The 22,354-nt window shown below is 40.7% G+C and overlaps 1 protein-coding gene across 2 annotated transcripts in view; it reads left to right on the top strand.

The window, feature by feature from the left end:
• Positions 1-22,354, top strand: part of itgbl1 (integrin, beta-like 1) — a 53,943-nt gene that overhangs the window by 26,231 nt on the left and 5,358 nt on the right. The window contains exons 8-9 of one of the 2 annotated variants that reach the window (XR_003985166.1): positions 11,410-11,526; positions 17,545-17,714. Coding sequence is in view for 1 of the 2 variants with exons in the window: in XM_030427763.1 (XP_030283623.1) it covers positions 11,410-11,526; positions 17,568-17,714 (264 nt within the window). In the remaining variant the exon portion in view is untranslated. The remainder of the gene's footprint in view (positions 1-11,409; positions 11,527-17,544; positions 17,715-22,354) is intronic. The other variant, XM_030427763.1, reaches the window with a different exon arrangement.

Here is a 22,354-nt window from a genome sequence, read left to right as displayed (position 1 = left end):
ACTGTATCAATTTAAAATATCATGAAACTAATTGGGTGAGTTGGGATCATATTTTGAATTGAGTAATCCAGAATGAAAGGTATTTATAGTCACGTTGCTTTGGAGGTTTAGATATCGCTCTCCCTAAAAGAACAGATGAATCAATGTTTAAGTTTTAGGCAACTGTGCAAAGCTGAAGTCAAGAACAAATCTGCAGAGGTCCTATGTGACTTTGTTGATATCAATGTTCAACCTGTGTGTGGATAATGTACTGGTGCAAAGCAGTTCCTTAGAAAAAAAATACAAATTTTGCCTTGGATTTACTCAATGGTCGTAAAAATAAAATCATAAAAAAATAATAATAAAAAAAAACCATCTGCAGAGCTTGTAGAGAGGTGCAGAATAACAATATTTCTTTTCCTTAAAAACATAATTATGATTGTGAATCAATAATTTTAAAATATTTGTCGGGTCCAAAATGATTGTTTTGTTTATGTCTGTCTAAGAAATCTGATGGTTGGTTCCAGCTTCTGACAAGGTTTGTCAGCCAATGGTATAACACTGTTGGTATCACAGGGTGTCTGTGTTTTGTCTTAGTAGTTAGTAGTAGTTTGTGTAAAACAACACAAGAATGGCTGAGCTCTTCAGTATGTGCCTAGCATTAACAACATTACCGTTAGCTAGTGTTAGCAACATTAACATTTGCATGCTAGAGCTAGCAACATTATCAATGTTAACTAGTGCATTGAGGGACGACCTGTCGAGGGGGCAGATGAATCGAAGAACAGCGGTAACATGCATGCAGTAGGGGAGAGCTGGAATGCCACACTGATCGGCTGAATGTTATAAATGACACCTTTAGCTGATTTCGCTTGATAGCTTAGGAGTAATGTAATGAAACCAGGAACATGGCTGGTTATGTCAGCTTGAAAATCACAACTAAAGGAAATAAAGACCTAGCAAAATTTGTTTTCAACATGTTGGAAGGGTTTATATTCAAGTAAATTTGAATAAAGAAAACTGTTGTAAAGTCTCCCCAAGATCAGATCAGACACAAGTTATTTCTTCCATAACTAAGCTAGACAACATTCAGCAAAGTCCGTATTGCAGCATAGCTTTGTTCAGACAGATACTATGTCCAGAGTTAACAATGCACAATGGTCACTTTACTGTTGTTCTTAAACTGACTGACAACCTGCATTGTTCCAAATTACGTACGCTATGGTCATTTGTTATTAAGATAAATTATCAAGTAAGATAATGCACAAGTCTTCTGAGGCATCCCTTGTACCCATATTTTACACTGCTGCAGCAGCCTTAATCAATCTGCTTTACAGTGCTGTATGAGCCATTGTTCAGTGTAGCATTATTCCATTCATTTTGCTCTGAACATTGGTGTAGTTTTCTGGGAAATACTGAGCAGTGTCCTTGTACTTCAGGATGAGGCAATAAGAAAAGGTAAAGCCGGCTGTACTCTGTTGGTCTCACAGTGATTCAACTTAATAATGTAGGTGGTGGTGGGCGATACTACAGGGAGCGCAACCTGCCTGGTCACAGGGCTCTGTGGATTTAACAGGGGTTAATGTGAAGCATTGATTTCCTGTTTCATTTGAAATCCACAGCCTTTCAGCCACGTCCGTGATCCAAATGTAAAGACAGTATATGTGGGCTGCAGCATACTGTGTGTTATTCTAGTGGCCATACACATCCTTCACAACCATGCAGGGGAAAGCTGCTGATTAGATCAGGCACCTGAGACAGATAGGGAGCAGCCGCTTACATGGAGACGATTACATCAACAAGTCGACATCACCATAAGTCAACAATGGAACAATAACATCAGTATGGTAACAAAACCTAACATATTGTAATGACTATAGGAAGTGTGCTCTGCACAGAGAACTAATTTGTTGTCTTTGAATACATCAGCTGTTCATTACATATTGTGGCTGCTCCATAACAGATGCCCTCAAACCAATTCCACAACAACAGGGCTGAGCAGACATAGTGGCCCCCCTCATATAATAAAACAGCAAAGATCAATTTGTGCTAGGAGAGTTAATTAGCTTTAATTCCTCCAGCAGTACCTTTAAATTATCTCCAATTGCTGCACCAAAATGGAACTCTAAATTACCCTTTAAAGTTCCTGCGCAAAAGAACAATTAATGGGATCCATCAGTTCCTCCTTTTAAATATAACTTATTTTTCTGCCATCCCTGTCCATTCAGTGACGATCTACAGCGTACATTTACACAACATGGCACAGTGATGAAGAAATGTGAATAGAAATGTAGATCATTAAAAATATGAATCAATCAATGTCTTTTTTTTTTACATTAAAGTTCTTTTGGATTAATTGTTTTACAAGGGTTTTGGAATAATATCATAATTTTTATAATGTAATCAATCTAGAGAAAGAAGAAAGAAGAAAGAAGAAAGAAAAACAATGCTCAAACTAAATCCTCAATTTGAATAAAGTGCTTCATCTGATTTAATGAGTTAGTACTTTATCAAATCAACTTTGTTTACCTAACTTGTCATTCTAAATAATGATCATGTCCTGAGGCTGTGCTTCGGCAGTGTTAGAGCCAAAAAAGCTTTTTTATTGCTGTTGAAAATGTTGTGTTTGGCTAAACGCTAACAAATAGAATTAGGTTGTTATTTTCAGGCAGAATATTTAGTGTGATAAAAAATTGGAAAAGAAAACATTTGTCATTTTTCAATATTTTCTTTTACTTTTGGACCTCACAACACTGAGGAGTTGATGGAAATGTTTTGGGTTGGAGTTGGAAACAATCGCAGCCATCCAGGGAATCGAACTCTATAAATAAATTAGTGTAGCATAACTTCTTCTGCATCTGTGCGGAAATGTTGTGTTTAAACAGAATGAGACAAGCAAAGACATGCGAGAACAAAAAAAAGAAATAAAAAACCTACGCAGCATTCGTATGTTGATTTAGAATTCAAAAGTCAATGTTATTTGAAGCTTTGAACTGACTGTGCATGAACTAAGTGCTTAGGATGGCATGTGATTGCATGTGTGGTTGTATTTGATACACTGTCTTTTCCAAAGTATGCTCAGTTGGTTCGAGGGTTTGAAGATCGCAACCTCTGGAAATAAAGTATTGTTCAGATGGAGTTCATCGCAAGGGTTCGATAGATATCAAGAGATGTGAAGGGGAAGGAAATTGGAGAGCGAAGAGAGAAGGTCTGTGAGAAACGGGAGACAGGAAGCAGGGTAGGAGAGTAAGGGAGAGAGAGAGAGAAACTGAAGGAGACAGACGTAGAAAATCACTTAGGCATGGGTGAATGCGGCTGCTGAAGATGGCAGCTTGAGCGGAAAAGCCTTGAAATTTGAGACAGCAGCTTCGGAGCTTTTCTTCCTGAGAGGTGGAGGCAAGACGCTTGTGGCTAGCACATTCTTTCTGCCGTGGTATTTCCTCAAGGAAACACCTGCTTTCAACGTCTTTCTGCTGATTCTTGGGATTCCTTTCTCTGATCTCTGTAGTGGGGCCTGTTGGAGACATTACCTACAGTATGTGTGTGACTGTTAATATTTTAATGGCACATACACACCTTTGTCATTACTGTACTCCAATATCTAATGGTTGCCATAACGTTAAAGGGGAAGGCCAGCAATTTTTTATAGTCCTATTGTACTGTAAACTGGGAATGGACACATCAAAAACACCCAGTGCTCTTGACTGACCACCACCCAGCTAACATGTTTTATCGATAATTAAATGCCAAGCCATGGGCACAGCTTACTAGGTATTTAGAACAACACTGTAAATGAAAGGGCATGCTATCAGCCAGGCACACATAGGGCAAACATTGGAAGCACAAAGGAACCAGCTGCTAACTGAGTGGACCCACCTAGAATGGTTAACTAAAGGCTGGACAATCCTGACCTTGAAGGATACCCAGAAGGGGGCAATCCAAACCAACTACAGGCCTATAACCTGCCTCTTCATAACATGGAAGCTCCTGTCAGGCATCATTGTAGCTAGAATAGGTAGGCACATGGCTCAATTCATGAGCGGGTCTCAGAAACGAATTGGCAGAAACACCAGAGGAGGAAAACATCAGCTACTGGTTGACAGATCAATCACCCAAGATTGCAAGACCAAATAGACCAATCTAAGCACCATCTGGATTTACTACAAGAAAGCCTACGACTTGATGCTGCACACATGAATGCTGGAATGATTGGAACTGTATAACATCAACAGGACACTAAGAGCCTTCACCAAGAGCTGAATGGGACTGTGGATGACAAATCTAGAGGCCAACTCAAAGGCAATTGCACAAGTCACCATCAAGTATGGGATATGACAAGGAGATACCCTGTACCAACTTCTGTTCTGTATAGGCCTGGGCCCCCTCACCCAGGATATGGATACCGTTTTTTGAGTGGAGCAGTCATTGGCCTTCTCCTCTACATGGATGACATCAAGCTATATGCCAGGAGCGAGCGAGGCATCGACTCACTGATTCACATCACCAGGATCTACAGCAACTACATGAGAATGTCATAAGGCTAGATAAGTGTAGTTGGATGGTATCAAAGAGGGGGAAGATGATCAGAACTGAAGGTTAAGGGGTTGAACTACCAGAAGGCAACATAGTAGATATAGACAGCTACACGTACCTTGGGGTCCAGCAATCAAATGGAAACCATAAGGAGGCTGCTAGGAAAGCAGCCAGAGTCAAATACTTAAATAGAGCAAGGCAAGTCCTGACAAGTCAGCTGAATGACAAGAGCATGAAGAACAAGGTCCAAGCAATCAACACCTACACCCTGCCGGTCATCAGACACCCCGCTGGCATAATAAGATGGCCAAAGGAGGAGATTGAGGCAACTGATATCAAGACAAGGAAGCTCCTCCCAATGCATGGAGTCTAGTATCCAGTAAGCAGAAGATAGGAGGCTGAGGACTAGTGAGCGTCAAAGCCACTATCCAGGATGAAACAACAAACATCCATTAGTACATCAGGAAGATGGCTCAAAGTGATGAACTGCTAAGTGAATACCTCAGGCAGCGGGAGAAGGAAGAGCAGGAGCAAACATCATTAAGGACAAACCCCTGCACGGTCTGTACCATCGAAATCCTTGACATCCTCTCCACCAGTCCTTAACATTGCTGTTGGGTGACTTTATGCCATTCCTGGCACAACAATTTAAGCATCTCAGCTTTGTTTGATGGCTTGTGACCATCCATCTTCCTTTTGATCACATTCCAGAGGTTTTCAATGGGGTTCAGGATATTTGAAATTTGGACTCATCGAAGAAGATGACCTTACTCCAGTCCTCTATGGTCCAATCCTTATGGTCTTTTGCAAACAGCAGCCTGGCTCTTCTTTGCTTCTCATTGATGAAGGACTTTTTTCTAGCTTTACACTACTTGAGCCCTGCCTCTAGGTGCCTGTGTCAAACCGTTCTTGCTGTGCTCTTCACCCCAGCTGCCATTTGCCATTCTTTTTGTAGGTCACTTTACGTCATCCAATGGTTGCTGAGTGACATTCGAATGAGTTGCCAGTCATGCCGGTCAGTGGAGAGTTGTTTCCACCCTCTGCCGGGCTGTAGCTTTGTGGTCCCCAATGTCTGCTGCTTGACCATGTTATCATGAACCGCCATCTTAGAAATTTTAAGGACGAAAGAAACCTGATGCTCACTGTATCCCTCTGCCAGTAAAGCCAGAATTGAACCCTTCTTTTCCTCACTCAAATGGTCACTCACATGGTCAATAGTTATTTTTTTCCAATTACTTTTGAAGTACTACTAGATAAGATATTTTTCAGGTGATCGCCTATCAGGTAACCTAATCAAGGTTCATTTATATATATGGTTCATTTGTGTTGGAATATTTTATACACGCAGACATTCATAGTTCGTGTTCATAGACTTCAGGAAGCTTCTTTAAAAGCAGAAGAAATATATGTCATGAAACTGATTTGACGGATAGAGTTGTACTATCCGTGAAGGTCTTGATGTATAAAAGCAGTGGAGTGCTGTTTTAGGATTGTCAGTTTGCTTGAGCTTCTGTGATAAATGATGTGACAATAATGATGTTGCACTGCCTTTAACCAGATCTGTGTGTTAATGGTTGCATTTAACCTGGAAAACCAGACCCTCTGTCTCTGCATCAAGAGAATCAGAGAGTATTGCTCACTGCATCTAAATGGACTGATTACTGCTGCCTACTTGTACTTGTGCACATAACTGTGTGTTTTAAATAACTGCCATACACTTAGCACATCCTGACACTGCTAATACACCTGTTTGATAGGTGCTTCACTTTGGGGGATAATCATTGCTTTCATTCACACCACAGGATGGAAGAGACTGCACAGAGGGGTCTGTCATTAGACTGGATTCATTGTATGTGGTGTGATGCTGAATTCATTGCAGCTGTCACAGAGGTGACTATGAATTCAAGGCACAAGAGACGCAAGCTTTTGAGATACTATGGCTGCCAGAGTGGTTTTAAAACAACCAATCCATGGTGTTCGGTGATGAGTCTCAGAAAATCATATTCAAAATCCAGGTTTAAGTATAGTCACATTTTGTTTTACGTAATTAAGTGAATATCAGTGAATACATTTAGATTTAACACTGCAACTTCAATAGTTTTTGTGTTTTTTGATGCTGGAACTGCAACAGTAGGTGTAATAGTTAAGAGCATTGTTTGTGCTCTTGCCTTTGTATTAATTTGGCAGCTCTATGGTGAGAAAAATGTCACAGCTGTGGTTGTCTGTATGCAGATTAGCCAGTGCAGCACAGTTTTGGTTCTCCTTTTGACATGAAAATGGGCATGCATTTTCCACTGGGTTCAGACCACTTCACTAAAAATTGTTTATGACTCAGTCTAGTTGAGAGAGTCAAGCACACAGAAATCTCCAAAAATCACATAAAATGGTTTAATTTTTGTTTGGATTGTGCAGCTTCCCCTTTGGTTGGAATTGTAAACACACTTTTCAGTTTCACACCAAAACACTTCAGTGTGCCTGTGTAAGAAGTGACAGTGATTGATCTCCTGCTGCTTTGGGTATTAGGGCTTTCCCTTGATGTGGATTGAGTCCCTGTACCACGGTCTATCTGTGATCTTTAGTTTGAAGTTTGGAGAAATTGTGCATGATTTTCATTTTTTTTTTTCCAATAGCTAACAAGCATCTGTCAAGACTGAAGCCACTTAACAAAAACATACAGTCTATAAACACCCCATACATGTCTCAAAATAAACTCAGGCAGCATTACATAAATGATTAACCTTTTACCTTTGATTTTATATAAATGTTTGCATAAATCTGTTTCATTATACACTATTAATAACACCCTTTCACTCCTTTGTAAGTACCAAGAATTAATCGAAAATGCAACAATTTGCTCGTATATCCTTTATTTTTCATGCGCTCTTGCATGCAATAATTAATTTTTTTTTAAAAACTAATTACTGCAACAATGGTTCCAACCACATATTTAGTATTATCACTCACTGTACAGTATGTGAGTATTCTAGTTTTCCCTCTCTAAAAACCAGAAGCAGGAAAGTAAAAACATAAAGAATAATAATAAATGTGTAAATAAAAGAATACTGTAAATGTTTTTTGTAGCTTGAATATGTTCGCGGATGTTGGAAAATGTGGTCACTGAACACACTTTGTGTAATAACAATGAAAAATTGTATAAGGTTTAGTCCACATTCTGTTACATTGACCGTGTGAAGAGTTTGACAACGTGACTTCAGGTTTTGCCATTGCATATCAGCGTTTTAATAAGAAAACTAAACAGGGTGGATAGACATCTTTGATAATGGCACCTTGCTTTAAAATATTTAATAGACAACATACATGCTACAGACACATCAGGTCTCTGCATTGCAAATCATTACTGAGTATAGTAGGCATCGCTGAGGAGGTGTTCTGAGCACAGACTCTTTATGGTGGCACAGGCTTTTCCGTCTCTTTTCATCAGCTTACACCAATGATCATGATCATGACTAGTTAAATGCATGGTACTCGGCACTCACACACCATTTGTCTTGACTATTGATATCAGGGCAGAAAGCAGCAACAGTAGCAGAAGTTTTGATATACTGTATATGTTATCAAACTTACTACCACAACAGACACACTTACTGCTCTCTGTCAGTGATAGGTTCTGTGACGTTCTACGGACTTCACACAACTGCAGCCTGCGTCATTTGGACCAGCTGACCACCTGCCTCTTAAGGGAATGTGCATGAACGTATGAAATAACAAAATAACACAAAAAAATAATAAATAAAAGTAGCAACATAAGAAGTATCATTGTTTCCAAATGTAATGGAGTGAAAGTAAAGATTTTTCTCAAGAAATCTACTCAAGTAAGAGTATGCTGCATTAACACTACTCCAAAAAGTACAATTTACCCTAAAAATTATAGCTTTTTAGAGGAATAACTTGCCTACATCCAGTATTCATCTATTTAACAATGTATTCACCCTGTGTAGCCCCTCTCCTCTCTTGTGCTGCACTGCAACATGACTGAGCTTGCACCTTGGCTCACTTAAATGGCAAAAAATGAGCTTGCCGCTCACCTGCCCTGTGTTTATGCATAGATTTGTGCTCAGCTTTTGAAGAAATAGATTTAAAATGTCTCAGACTGGCAGCTACTGATGTGACATTGTCATTAAGGTGTCATTCACCTTAGACAGGATGACGAATTAAACATCACACGTACACGCTGGTATAGACAGTGTGATGACCGGAGAGATAATCGATAAGGCAGGGGTGTTATGACATCACCGGTTGCTAGGGTAACTGAGTCCCTAGAGCAGATGGTGATATGTTGAATGTGAGGCAGGAAGAGAGGTTGCTACAAAGAGAGCGACAGAGAGAGAGAGAGAGAGAGAGAGAGAGAGAGTGTGTGTGTGTGTGTGTGCGCGCGCGTGGGGCCATAAAAACTGACAGTGATACGACATGGACAACACATTAGATGACGCTGTCAGTCGAGTGGCTGTCTTGTAGATCCATGTTGGGCTGTATTTATTGCCCCTAATTCCACTCAATGAGTCATCAGAAGATAAAGGCGGGCACATACACATTATGAATATGTTTTAGGTGTTGTTTAGTGGTACTAAACACAAAATGTACCCTGCAGGGCCACAAACAAGGAAAAACTCTCAGAGTGAATAATGACTGTGCAAAAAGGACACACCAGGCTCAATAAAAACAGGAGCAGAGAAAGAAAGGAGGAGAAAGAGAACCATTCGCTATGCTGTGTTTTAACCATCTGTCTTCACTGAGCTGGGAAATTCCCTTTGTGCAATTGTTTTTCATCGTGGGCAGCTTACCTGTTTGTAGCCCTTCTGGGTCTTTTGTCTGCGGCATCAGTGGGTGGAAACATTTAAAGATTTCTAACAGTGTGTGTCCGTCTCGTTTGTCAGTAAAGCATGGAGCACACAAAACAAATGCATAATATGTCCTGGTGATGCCCTTGGTTATGCACTGTTGCTCTTGAGCTCTTTTTAAAGCAAAATGATGTAACCTTAAAATTACATTTAAATGTACCTTAAAATAACAGCTTCAAAATCATTTTGTACAATGCAGTGTCTTGTAATAGGTCCACCCATCCGGACCATGTAACTTTGGTGAGAGGGGAGGATCACAGTGTTACGTATGTGTTTACTTCACCATACAAGTTTTCAACTCATAACGTTGTTATGACGTAAATAGTTTTGTTTGCAGTCCTAATCCTACATTAGATTCGACAGTTGTTACAGACCTGGGATTTGTATTTATGACAGTGGTGTCGCATTTAGAAACTGTGGGGGATGCCAAATTGCTCAAAATGCCAATTTCTACATGATGTTGCTTTAAGATAGTAATTGGAAAAAGCACACTCTGCATGCTTAGGTTGAACTTGACAACATTTCACTCCTCAGTAACATTGTTGCTAATAATTCAGTAGCATTGATAAAAGAACAAATCAGTTACAGTAAGTAAAATGTTCACATCAAACCTTCTCAACACACACAAATCAACATGACCGTTTAAATAACTCACCATTAAATTCTAGTTCCATGCTGGAGATATCCAGCAGTCTCCTCCTGTGCTTCATCACTATATGGACCATTTATCTGTATTCTTCTCCTCACTTCCTTCATTGCAGCAGTAATAATTACTACAGCCACAAGAGATCGCCGTCTACCAAAAAATGTACATAAGAGTCGTAAAAAGCTTCTTTCATTTTCAATGTTTATAGCTGTTATTTTTAGCTGTTATTAGAAATCATGACGTGCATTTAAGAAAACCAAATATCTGAGTGTGCAACACATCCTCGTTCACAAATGACTGAATAGGTCAACTGCCAGTGACATCCAATACGACAAAGATTACTGTTCCAAGGACAACATCACTGTTGTAAAATACCAGCAACAGGCTTAGAGGACCTTGGTTGGTTTGATTTAGGCATGACAACAACTTAAACATTGTGGTTAAGCTTTAAATAAGTACATTGCTAATGTATCTTCAGTAAAATATGTACATAACTTCAGTTGTGTCAAATTAAGATTCAGACAACTTTATTAATCGCACCAGGGGCAATTTGAACAGCTTGCCCTGTAATCATACTGAACCATACTGTACAATGTAGAAACCAAAAAAAACACAAACCAAAAGCTGCGCCCAGGTCACACGGGTAGTGTGAGCGTCTCTGCATGCCTGAGCATCCCCGTTATGTACGTGACGTAACTGTTTAAACATGATGATTCAGAATATCTCACTGTTTTTGTCATTTACAGCTTGGTCAAAAGTCCGGTGTTTGTTTCAGTCAACCTTCCACAAACAGCTTATCTCTAATAGGACTTTCCCATTCTTCACAGTATACAACTTCAACTGACGTTCTCCACTGTGCTGTAGTAATTACCACTTGAGGTCCCTGCCTATCAAGAAACATAAGTATAAATCGTAAGAAGCTTCCCGCACAGTCAGCCTAAATGTTCATTTTTCTGACGAGGACTGGCTGGTGTGAGGCCTACAAGACACCCATAATTGATATAACTCTGAGCTGCTTGGTGGAATGATCAATGAGCAGGTATGCTGCGCACCTCCAGTGACAGTTCAGAGTAGATGATGTTTTTCTAATGAGCTTCACCATTAGCCAGCATGCTCACTCAGTAGGTTCCCCTGTGGCCTTCTTCACCGGCAGCTCGCTGATTGAAGTGGGATAGCAGCATCTCGAGGTGTGTACTCGTGTGGGTGCGTAGCACATGCAAGTGTCTATTATACGGGGTGATTTACATATAAGATTTCCCTGTGTGGCTGGAGGGCATGTTGTCAGGCAGATTAAGTCAGGTTTAAAGTCAGTCATTGCACACGTCTACCGTGGGTATGAGAATGAGTCTATGAAACATGCTCGGATGTGAGAAAACGTCTCTCTTTTTGTAGGTCAGTGCCTGTGTGGACAGTGTACTTGCCACCCACCTGGGGACAGTCGGGTTCATGGCAAAAACTGTGAGTGTGATGACCGTCAGTGCGAGGACATCAATGGAGAGGTCTGTGGAGGTGAGAGTGCACAAACACAAACACACACATACATCCCTTGAATCTTTGAGTCCATTAAGGGCTGTTCAAGTCGGATGAGCAACAAAGGGAATCGACAGAACATGGCAGTAAAGACATGGAAAGTCTGGGCTTCAACACCACTGTCCAAGCTGGACAGAGTAGAGGAGTGGGAGGCCTTATTACAGGCATCCTCATTTCCAGATGTAAAAGTATTCCTACTGTTCATTTTGGGTGAAGATAATGGAACCATAAAAAAAATATGGCACCTGGTTTTTTGGCTCTTACTGTTGAGTTTTATTGGCACGTGAACTTAGTTCAGATATCACCACAGCTGCTTCGGGATCTTCATTCAAGTTGCTGTCAGAGGAACGTTTTCTTTGCACCAAACAGCGTAACATCAACTACCGTGTGATGTCCTCTTGTATGTTGCCATCTACAACTCCCCATGTTCGCTTCCCTATTTAAGATCATAAAAACATTAGATGTACATCTACGGATGTGCTGGATACGATTACACACTTACCGCTCAACCCCTAATGATTGCGCGGTACACACATATACACTCACCCACTTTGAAACGATGCCAGGAGCAGACGCTGAATTTGAAGATCAATACAGTGTGATCCTATCCGCGCTCTTTGATATCCACAGGCACAACCCTCTAAACCCTTGAGCTGAATTTGAGAGAAATTGCTCCAAGCCTTTGAAGCTTCTATTTGAGGTCTTGCGAAGTTTGTGCTCTTAATTTGAGCCATTTAGGCACAACGCCTGGATGCATGGATACATTGCTCTGAAACATTAGAGGCTCAATTGAAATTGATATTTCCCTTTTGCAGTTTCTTCTGCCGCTGCTACTACTATCAGACAGAGACACGCAGGCAGAAAGAGTGAGAGAGAATAAAGGAAGTCAAATCGAGGTGCTATCAAGGATTGTGGTGCTCATAAAGTAAAGGAACACAAAAAGGAGAAAAGTTGTTTCCTTTTACAGTAAAACCAGCAGTCTGAGGGGTGAAACTGACTTAGACGCAGAACCTGGTGTATACATTACACACAATGCAATTTAACAACTGTGTCACATCACTGAAGTCAATTTATCAGATTACATGCAGCTTCCTCTGGAGCCACGTAAGGCTTTATACTTTTTTTTCTCACACAAGCAGTAATACTCCCCAAGGCCTGTAGACACAATTTAATGTTTAAAATTGGTGAGCTTATCCTTTAAAGTCCTGGAAAAGTGATACATTATGACACATACACAGATTCTTCAGATAGATAGATAGATAGATAGATAGATAGATAGATAGATAGATAGATAGATAGATAGATAGATAGATAGATAGATAGATAGATAGATAGATAACTGTATTTATCCCCGAGGGGAAATTAGGTCATCATAGCAGCGGTACAATACAATCAGAAATACAAAATACAATAAGAGTACAATATCGCAGTTTAAAACACTATATACAATATACAATAAGATAAATATTAAATATTAAATACTGAGCAAAATGGAACTAAGTGGATTGAAGGTGCAAGATAAAGAGAGAAAGGTGCATTTTTAATTACAGTGGTAAGATTTAAGTAATAAGTCACTTAAATGTTGTGAGTGTATTGCCTGAGTGTTGCTGTGAAGCGTTGTAAAGTCTGATGGCACCAGGTAGGAAAGATTTCCTGTGCCGTTCTTTAAGGCAGCGAGGTTGGATGAGTCTGTTGCTGAAGCTGCTCTTAAGCTTTTCCAGGGTTTCGTGGAGGGGATGATCACTGCTGGTGATCATTGTCCATGATCACCAGCAGTTTTGCCAGCATCCTGTGCTCCACCACCTCCTCCAGGGTGACAAGCTTAGAGCCAACAACAGACCCTGCCTTTTTTATGAGTTTGTTTAGTCTGTTTGCGTCTTTTGCTTTGATGCCCGCACCCCAGGACACCACAGCGAAGAAAATGGTGCATCCGGTTGCAGACATTAAAGGACCTGAGCCTCCTCAGGAAGTTATGCCGGCTCAGGCCCTTCTTGTAGACTGCCTCCGTGTTTGCGGTGAGGCATAAACAGAATGCAGATTTTTCCCAAACCTTTCCGACAACACTGGGGAGCATTTTTTTTCTCTTTTCCATCGTTCTGTGTTCGTTCTCAAACTGACATGCGGCCCGTCTGTTGATCCTTTCACACAGCCACCGTACAGAAGGGCCTCACTTCGAGCGGGGCTGTTTTATGTTGTTTTGGTCGGCTGTGCCTTTTTTGTATCAGTGGTGCATTGCAGCACCGGAGTGTAAATTTCTCCTTTAAAGGGGGATGCAGTATTTATGTGAATGGATTACTGAGGCTCATTGTGCGCCGGGCTATCAAGGGACAATTTTTCACGAGGTGTCCGGGGACGGCCTGTCTGAGCACTAAACACCAACACAGTCACAACCACACACACACACACACACACATGCACACACTGACAATTAGTTCTGTATACACAAAGGCCTGTGGAAGTTATTGGGTGTTTTTTCAAAGCCGAGGCTCTCTCTTAACCAGCTACTCAGAGCGAGGAGTGGGGATCAAACAGAAAATAGCTTTAGGTGAGGGGGCTGTGAGAAACTTCCCAATCCAGGTTTAGGGCCGTCAGTGCCCCTGGACACTTCACCACTTACTGCAGACAACAGGGAGGACAGAAGTGAGGAGGAATGACTCAGGCTGCTTGCATATAATTCAGTCCTGCGGTGTCAACCAGCTCAGTCAGTTAGCTCAGTCTACACATGGCCTTCAGGGTTTTTTTCATCAAACACAAAGAACAAGGGAAGAAGAGTCAAAATATCCCCTTTGCAATGAAGAGTTAAGTGCTTATTCCGCAGGTCTCTCCGGGTTACCTTCTGTGTGCTGAAATCCAATCATGTCATATAGGATAGAGAAGTGAAAACTTCCAATAATGATGAATTCCCAGAATTCATTTTATTGGACAACTCCACCGACTGCAGGTCTGGTCATGTGAGGGTTAAAGATACTGTCCATTGAGTAACCTACACCGATATTTATCCAATTAGTCACACTGAACAACACATTTTGCTTCAAATAAAAAAGTTCAATATCTGTTTGGCTTTGGCACTTCTGTATTACTAAGTGCCACGTCTGATATAGAAGTAATCAGAGCTTTCGAAATATTGGAATTTCACAGGCATAATTATGACTTGGATGTTGACACGGGTGATATTTAAAAGCCTGAAACCGATTATTATGTTAACCCCCATAGGACGCTAGCATGACATGACTGTTTAGCCTGCCGCCTGATGGGGCTGTGCTCTGCTTTCTCTGACATCTGACTGGAAAAAACACCAACGTCATTAATAACAATCGTGACAGCTTTTTTCTCCCGCTACATCTAAAAATGTGCTTGTGAAAAGTCAACGCTGACAAAGGCTGAAAATACATTTTCTGGTTTCCCTGCTATCCCCTGCTTTATCCAATCAGGCCAGAGAAATAGTGATATTCAGTGTTTATAGGCTGTTAATTGTGACGTGTTACTAATCAGATAGTGTTGTGGGCGGGACATTGTGTGATAGGTTGCTGCCCCAAAGTAGCACATTTTTAAATGTGTTTGTTTATGAGGATAAAGACCCTGATGGGGACCGACATTACAACAATCTGCTTGTCCGTTTGCTTGTTTAAGGGAGTGAAAAAAATCTGACAATATATTACATGAAGCATATCAGCTACTTTCAGGGTGTTTCAAGACCTTTTTAGAATAAAGTTCATTTCTTTATTGTTCTTCTATATTTAGAGACACAGGCGCGGATTCTTGAAACAGGTTAATCTCTACTGGAAACTGTGAAACAATTTCCCCTTGAATTAGGACTCAAATATGAACAAATAAGTGAAGCGACTTCTTCTGCACTTAGTCGGGCTGAGTTTCCTCTCTTCCTCACATTAGTAAGTCAGTTCTGTTCTCTCTCTGTGGCAGTGAACTCTTCACCTCTGACAGACTCTCCCTGCATACAGCACGGATCTTTGCAGCGCAAAAATACCAGATTCACCACCACCTCCCCTTCACAGTCCGTCTCTAAACACTACAGCACAGTGCATGCTCTGTGAAAGGCAGGTGCAGGCTAATTGAATGAGGGCTAGGTTGCCGTTCCTCCAAAGCAATTAACTGCTCACCCGGCCTGGCTGATTGAGGCAGCCATGCGTGGCCTGCCATAGCTGCCACTCGACTCTACCTGAGACAGAAGCTAGCTAACTTTCATTTATAACCCCCCCCCCCCCCACACACACACACACACACACACACACCAACGTAACCGCACACATCCCTCTTTCGCCACCCCCACCTCTACCTCTGATTGATTAAAAACAGCGTCAGGAAGCGAGCTGAGGTATGGGGCGATGGAGATTGAGAGATATCGATGCATCATCTGTCTACTACTAGCTGTAGATAATAATAATCCATAGCAAGCTGCGTCCCCCGAGATACCGAAGATATGAATTCCACTTCATCCGTTTGCACCGAGAACTCAATTAAAACATTACTATCAACGTTTTGGGAATTACTTGCCTTTGTTTTTCTTGCCAAGACTTAAAATATCATTACACACTGATTTGGTATGCTATACATGAAGCTACATTACAATCAGAAGCATATAAGTTTAAGATTAGCATAAAAAACTGGAAGCAGGAGGTAACATCTAGCCTGGCTCGGTCCAAATGCAGAAAATAAAACCTGCCAGCATCTCTAAAGCTCATTAGTTTAACATGTTATATCTTGTTTAATTCACTTGTACATAACGACAATTGTTAAAAGAAAAGTTAAAAAGACTTGTGTTAATTTGTCGAACTTTAGAGGTGCTGATTGCTCAGATTTTTTATTACCTGTGATAAGAGGCAGGCTACTTGTTTATCCATCCTGCTTCCATCTTTGATGAACTAGGAGATATTAGCATACATTTTTGAGCATACAGATATGAGAATATTAGCGCCCCAAGCCCATGTTGACGCCCTCGTATGCGCTGTTTTGTCCACAACCCAAAGATTTTCAGTTTGCCGAAGAAACCAGAAGATAGTCACTTTTGAGAAAAAAAACAAAAACCCACTGAATATCAAAACAGGTGGCGATTAATTCAATAGTAGACAGCTAGTCAATGAATTGACCACTCATCGCAGCTAATAGTGTCCAAAATTGTTGAATGCATTCCTTCAAAAAACATTGATGTGTATGGTTCATCATTTATTGTTGAGAAAAATCTTTGAATTGTGCAGACACTCAATCTCAGCTGCACATCTGAAGTGAATCGAACAGCTGATTGATCGAATCAATACAGCCCTGCGTCAAACAATTTCCAGCTGCACGGTATGGATTTACAATAATGAAAATGATGGAAAAACCGCTCTGCTCGTTACCACCTCTTCAGCCTGGCATCTGTAACCAGATGTGAACATCGAGGAATCAATCAATGGAGCCACTGCGTCTACAGGATATGATTTGTATTGAAGTGAGCACATTGTGAGTTATCCAAGGGTTCTGCTGGAGATGAAGGAGGGCGTAAGTGCGTGTGCGAACGTGTGCTTGTTAAAACTGCAGTCATGCTGTTGGCTATTAAGGCATCTCAGCACCCAAGTGCCTCTTTCAACCAATTATAAATGTCCCTGGTTCTGTGTGTGGGTTTGTGTGCGCATGTTTGTGTGGGTTTTTTTTGTCTGCCATTGTCTTTCTTTGTTTTTTCATCTTTCTCTGAAGCGTTGGGAGATTTATTACGGACAGGACAAGACCAGCGATGACAGTTCCTTTCATGTCCCCAGGGGAAATACAATAAGCCTGCTGCGTCTCCCTCGTCTTCCTGTGGCTCTGTCTCCTTGTACTGCTTATTACCGTCACTGTCTGCGCCGTCAACTTTCTGTGTTTACTGCGTTCTTTTTGCTCCCCAGTAGCATTTCTCTTGACTTTTCACTTTGAATGCCTTGTTTATTTATTTATTTTTTTTTCCTCTACGTGTGCTATTTTTCTCATGGCCATGCTCCATATTCTGTCTCCTTTTAAATGAAGGCCCTTCTGCCCTCCGCCGCCAGGTCACGGTTACTGTTCATGCGGACGCTGCATCTGCGAGGAGGGCTGGTTCGGGAAGCTGTGCCAGTTCCCCAGGTCCTGTGACATGAGCGACGCCCAGAGCAAGGAGCTGTGTGAGACCTCCGACGGAGTCATGTGCAGTGGAAAAGGTGAAAAAGCTGTTTTTCAATATCGCTTGGTAAAAGTTTCCACAAAGGTTACTTTTGTTATTCAGATGTTTTACTTAGTACTAAGTTAAAATAGCACATCCGCACTGTGAACTTACACTATTATAACTAAAAGTCATGCATTTAAAATATTACTTATGTAGGAGGAAATTAAAAATAATTACCAAAAATACTGAAATTAGATGAGGCCAGAATTTTTAGTTCGGGACACTCATTCAGTGAACCTAAGACCCGGGTCCACATTGTGTTTCTTTGGGCTCAGGAGTGCTGGGATCAAGTGATTGTGCACTGAGAGAGAAAATGAGGCACGTTGGTTTGGATTGACAGCTGCTAATGCCAGGGAACGCAAAGGGCTGGCCACACAAACTTGCAATGCATGGGGTGATGAAACCACAACACTCACCAGTAACCTTTAGCAACAGCCTTTTCCGTCTCTACTTCTCCTCAATTTTCTGGAATACCAGGGCAATGAGTGACAAGTCCAGACTGTTCGAATGTATGATCGTTTGAATTGCCTGAAAAAAGCGCTGCCGCCAGCGCCTTGCTGAGAAGTTGAGAGATTTTGCAAGTGCCGTTGGTGGGGTGCAGCGCTTTTTCTCCAAGCGGCCGCGTGCTGCCGCAGATGCTTCCTCCTCATTAGAAACAACTGAAAAAAAAAAAGGCTGCCACATAGGAAAAACCCACTATGTAGACACAGGCCCTCACATTATTAACAGAGTGTGGAGAAACTACTGTTCTGTAATACCACTTACCACAAGAGGAAATAGTCTGATAGCGCCCACAACTTCATCTTGGAGTTCAAATGCCAAAAATAGGAGATATTTTCACACCTATTTTTCTTACTAAACAGAAAAATGCAACAATCAACCAACTGAATTCAAGTTTCTAGAGCTAAGACAGGCCTTAATTGTCTTGTTAACTCAACAGAAATCACACTATATCCAAACTTGACATTAACAAAAATACAAAAAAAAACTCACCAAAACAGTCTTGATTATCACAATCACTTCTGGTATGGCCAAAATCGTCCATTGCTGATGCCCAACCACTGTCAGTCCTCTTCATGCCTCATGAGTCATAGTTCTTGTCAGAGTTGCTGTAAATCGCCTCTGTACTGTATTCCCTGTCTTCAAACTGACATCTGTGTTCAGTCCCAGTCTGGTGTCCAGCCGTCTTCAAATGGAGGCTGGTTGGCTGAACCCCATTGAATGCGTTGATTCCGCTCATTGACTGAGGTTGCAGTGAGGGCAGTTAAAAGGGGGCACTGCTCTGTGGATACCTGACCTACTTACCACCAGAAGCTGGTTGCCAAAGGTGGCTACAGCAACGAGGATACTGAGAAGCAGTTAGCAGTTATGCTGCCCCCTATAGTGTTGGAGCTTCTAATGCTGGTAATGTCTCACAAATTATATATTTGTGTCCAAAATAAATGCATAATTGCTGTATATTAGTGTACAATGTCAAATAATCTGGTTGTCATAGGATGCATAAATATGTAAATTGCAATTACAATCTTAATTGGTTGATGATCATATCATCATATACGATGGTGAAGTGTAGTGTAGTGCATCACATTTTTTCAGCTTCTAAAATAAAATGTGAAATGACAGAGAAAATATTTATATTTAAAGTACCCTAAATTTGTACTTAGCTACTTAGTAAATATACTTACAGTAGTTGCTGTTTGTGTGACTTTTGTGTTGGTTTCCTGCTCAGTTGTACATATAAATCATACACACACACACAAAGAAATGACATGATTATCATTTAAACCTGATAATATACTGTATGTGTGGATACATTTATCAAGGTTTAGCCCTCAGAGCATCCCAACTTTTATATGAAATTAAAACAATATGTTTGGGATGTTGGGCTTTAACATCCGTTGGGAGCCACTGAGATCCGAAATTAATTCTTAATGACATCTGAGACAACTGCATAAAAAAGTTAGGTGAAAGAGAACAGCAGAATAGAAAACAACAGCCAGGCAATCTATTTATAGAAGTTCAGACATTTTTTGTTTAGGATTTTGTTTCAGTGTTCTCGTCAGAGCTTTAATATCCCTTTATTTAATGCAATCCTTTCTCTTTAACATATCACACATTGTCTTCTCTCTAGAGATAAAGATAACATTATCCATTTATAGAATGTTTTCTAGCTCATCAGCTCTATTAGTTTAATTCATCACTTTAACTCTGGATCAAGATTTTTGTCCCAGTCTCTCTCTGAAATATTGCTCTGAATGATGAATGAAAGACAACATAATGCACATATACTTGTCAGCTGCAACATTAACAGGACTAACATGTGAGGTGAATAACAGTGATCATCTCGTGACAACAATGTTCTGTTGGCCTCGTCTTGGACTTGGCTCTGAACAGCCTCGGTCTGGAAACTGGGTTGCGAGGTGGAGCCTCCATGGATCGGACCTGGCTTCTGCCCTTGCCATGGATGCTGATCAGACTGACATCTGTGGAATTGATCTTGAGTTCTTGTCACACACAGTTTTTGTGGTGTGTCAGGACACATTGTCATCAAGAAGTGCTGTTGCCATTAAGCGATGTACCTGGTCTGCTACACTGTTTGGTTGGTGGTGTTTGTCTGGACCCAGCGTTTCCCAGCAGGACATTTTAACAAGATCATCAATGTTATTTACTCCACCTGTTCATCGTTTCAGTGCTGTAGCTGATGGATGTGCAAACAAGATGTGACAATAAGTCTTTAATCTCTGTTATTTCAATGATAAGCTCTCCCTTATATTTTTAGTTTTTCCACCAAAATAATATGCACTTTGTTTAAAAAAAAGTTTTAAAAAAAAGAAAGTAAAGTTCCTCTTTATTCATAATGCTTCTGCCATGTAGATTAGATGCTCTCCTAATGCTTAGTAAACAGGTCTCAGGGTATAGTTGGGTATTAATAGTGTCAATATATTGACATTTTCCCTTACACCTACTAAACAAACAGCAGACCATTCAAAAGCATTTGAATGGAGTTTTTGACTGTATCACTTGGTCGTCGTCATCGTCAGATTTTGCTTGTTCAGTTGCAGCTGGAACTGTTCAAACGTTCACTGGTTCTGAGACAAAGATTTTTCTTCCATCTTTATTCTAAAGCGACAAAAGGTAACCCCCCCCCTGGAGAAATTAGGGAGGATACATTTTGTTGCTTGAAATCAAAAGCTGCAAAAGATGCAAGTAGGTGGAATCTGAGTTGAATGACCTGTCAAGCTCAACAAAAAGCATGTCTTGATGAGAAAATAATAAAAATTCACTCAGTTCAATCAAGAGCTCTATATCTACAGCAAGATTAGGTCTTATCTGACTCTGACACGCAGTCTCCAATCAAATATTGCAGTAACAAGAAATGAATCTGAAAGCAATGTTTTACTACAGATCTTACAAGATTAACATCCAAGTTCCACTCTGAGCCCATGATATTAATCTGTCACAGGATGATACCCTTTTAAAGTATTTGTTTGGATAAGATTAACTCTTAGTGTCATTATCTTGTTCTATTTTACCACGTCAAAAATACAAGAACAAGTTATACAACAACCAGTTCATAAAACACCTTCTGTTGCAGAATATTAAAACATCTTTAATTATCCAAAACAAATTCAGAATGCCTCCTGGAGGGATGAAACTGTTGCTAGGCTAACAGATTAGTTTATTGATACTGAATTTATCGAGAATATGCTCACAGATCATGCATCATGCAGAAAATCCAAACATTCACAGCTTTCAGCTTCTTAAATGTGTGGTGATGTTCGGCTTTTTCTCTGTTTAATATCATTTGTAATTGCATATGTTTTCGCCAGACTAGATTAGTAACCCCAGGGCACTGAAGCCCAGGGGCCACTGACAGCCCCACTGGGCTTTGGGTAAATGTCCTCTGTTTTCTGTGGGTGGCAATCATTCATTTATACATTAGACATTTCTTACTTATACTACCAAACTGATACTGATACTGGGTTAGGTAAAAATGAATTCCTCTCTATGCCCACCCACCATCTATACAGTGCAGTGCCCAGCCATCTCACCAAAAAAGAAATTACACCAAAATCAAAATGAGACTTGATTTTCTTCAAAACAACTTTTATTTCATTCTGACTGGATAATTTTTTATGATCGAGATGTGTGTCATCTCTGTGGAACCTGACATAAAAAAAAAAGCATTTTTTTTATTTTCACCTGTCATGGAGGGCCCTTTGGTACTCAGGGGCCCCTGGGCATGTGCTTAGATTGTCCATATGGTGGAATCGGTTTGGGACTGTTGGTGTAACAAAGAAAACAATGTGAAGACTTCCCCTTTAGGGCATTTTACATTGATTTTATACAATTGAATTAATCAAAAAATAATCATTAGTTGCAGTCCTATGTAGCTGTATCCTATATGTTTATAATGTCCTGCGCACTGTTACAGCTTTGCATGTATCATTAGGTGGCAAATGACAGCACACAACGGGATCCCTTTACTTTTGTGTGGCGCTGTACCCACAGTGATAGACCCACTGCAGTGGGTCCGGCCCTGCAGAGCCGAGCAGAGTGTGAAAATGAAGATGAGCGTGTTCATTCTCCACGCTCGGCTACATTCAGACAGCAGAACAATTTTCCCTCAGCTCC

Source organism: Sparus aurata, chromosome 9, assembly GCF_900880675.1.
Source record: "Sparus aurata chromosome 9, fSpaAur1.1, whole genome shotgun sequence".
NCBI lineage: Eukaryota > Metazoa > Chordata > Actinopteri > Spariformes > Sparidae > Sparus > Sparus aurata.
Note: the sequence above shows the minus strand (reverse complement) of the source record. Positions and strands in the feature narration are given on the sequence as shown.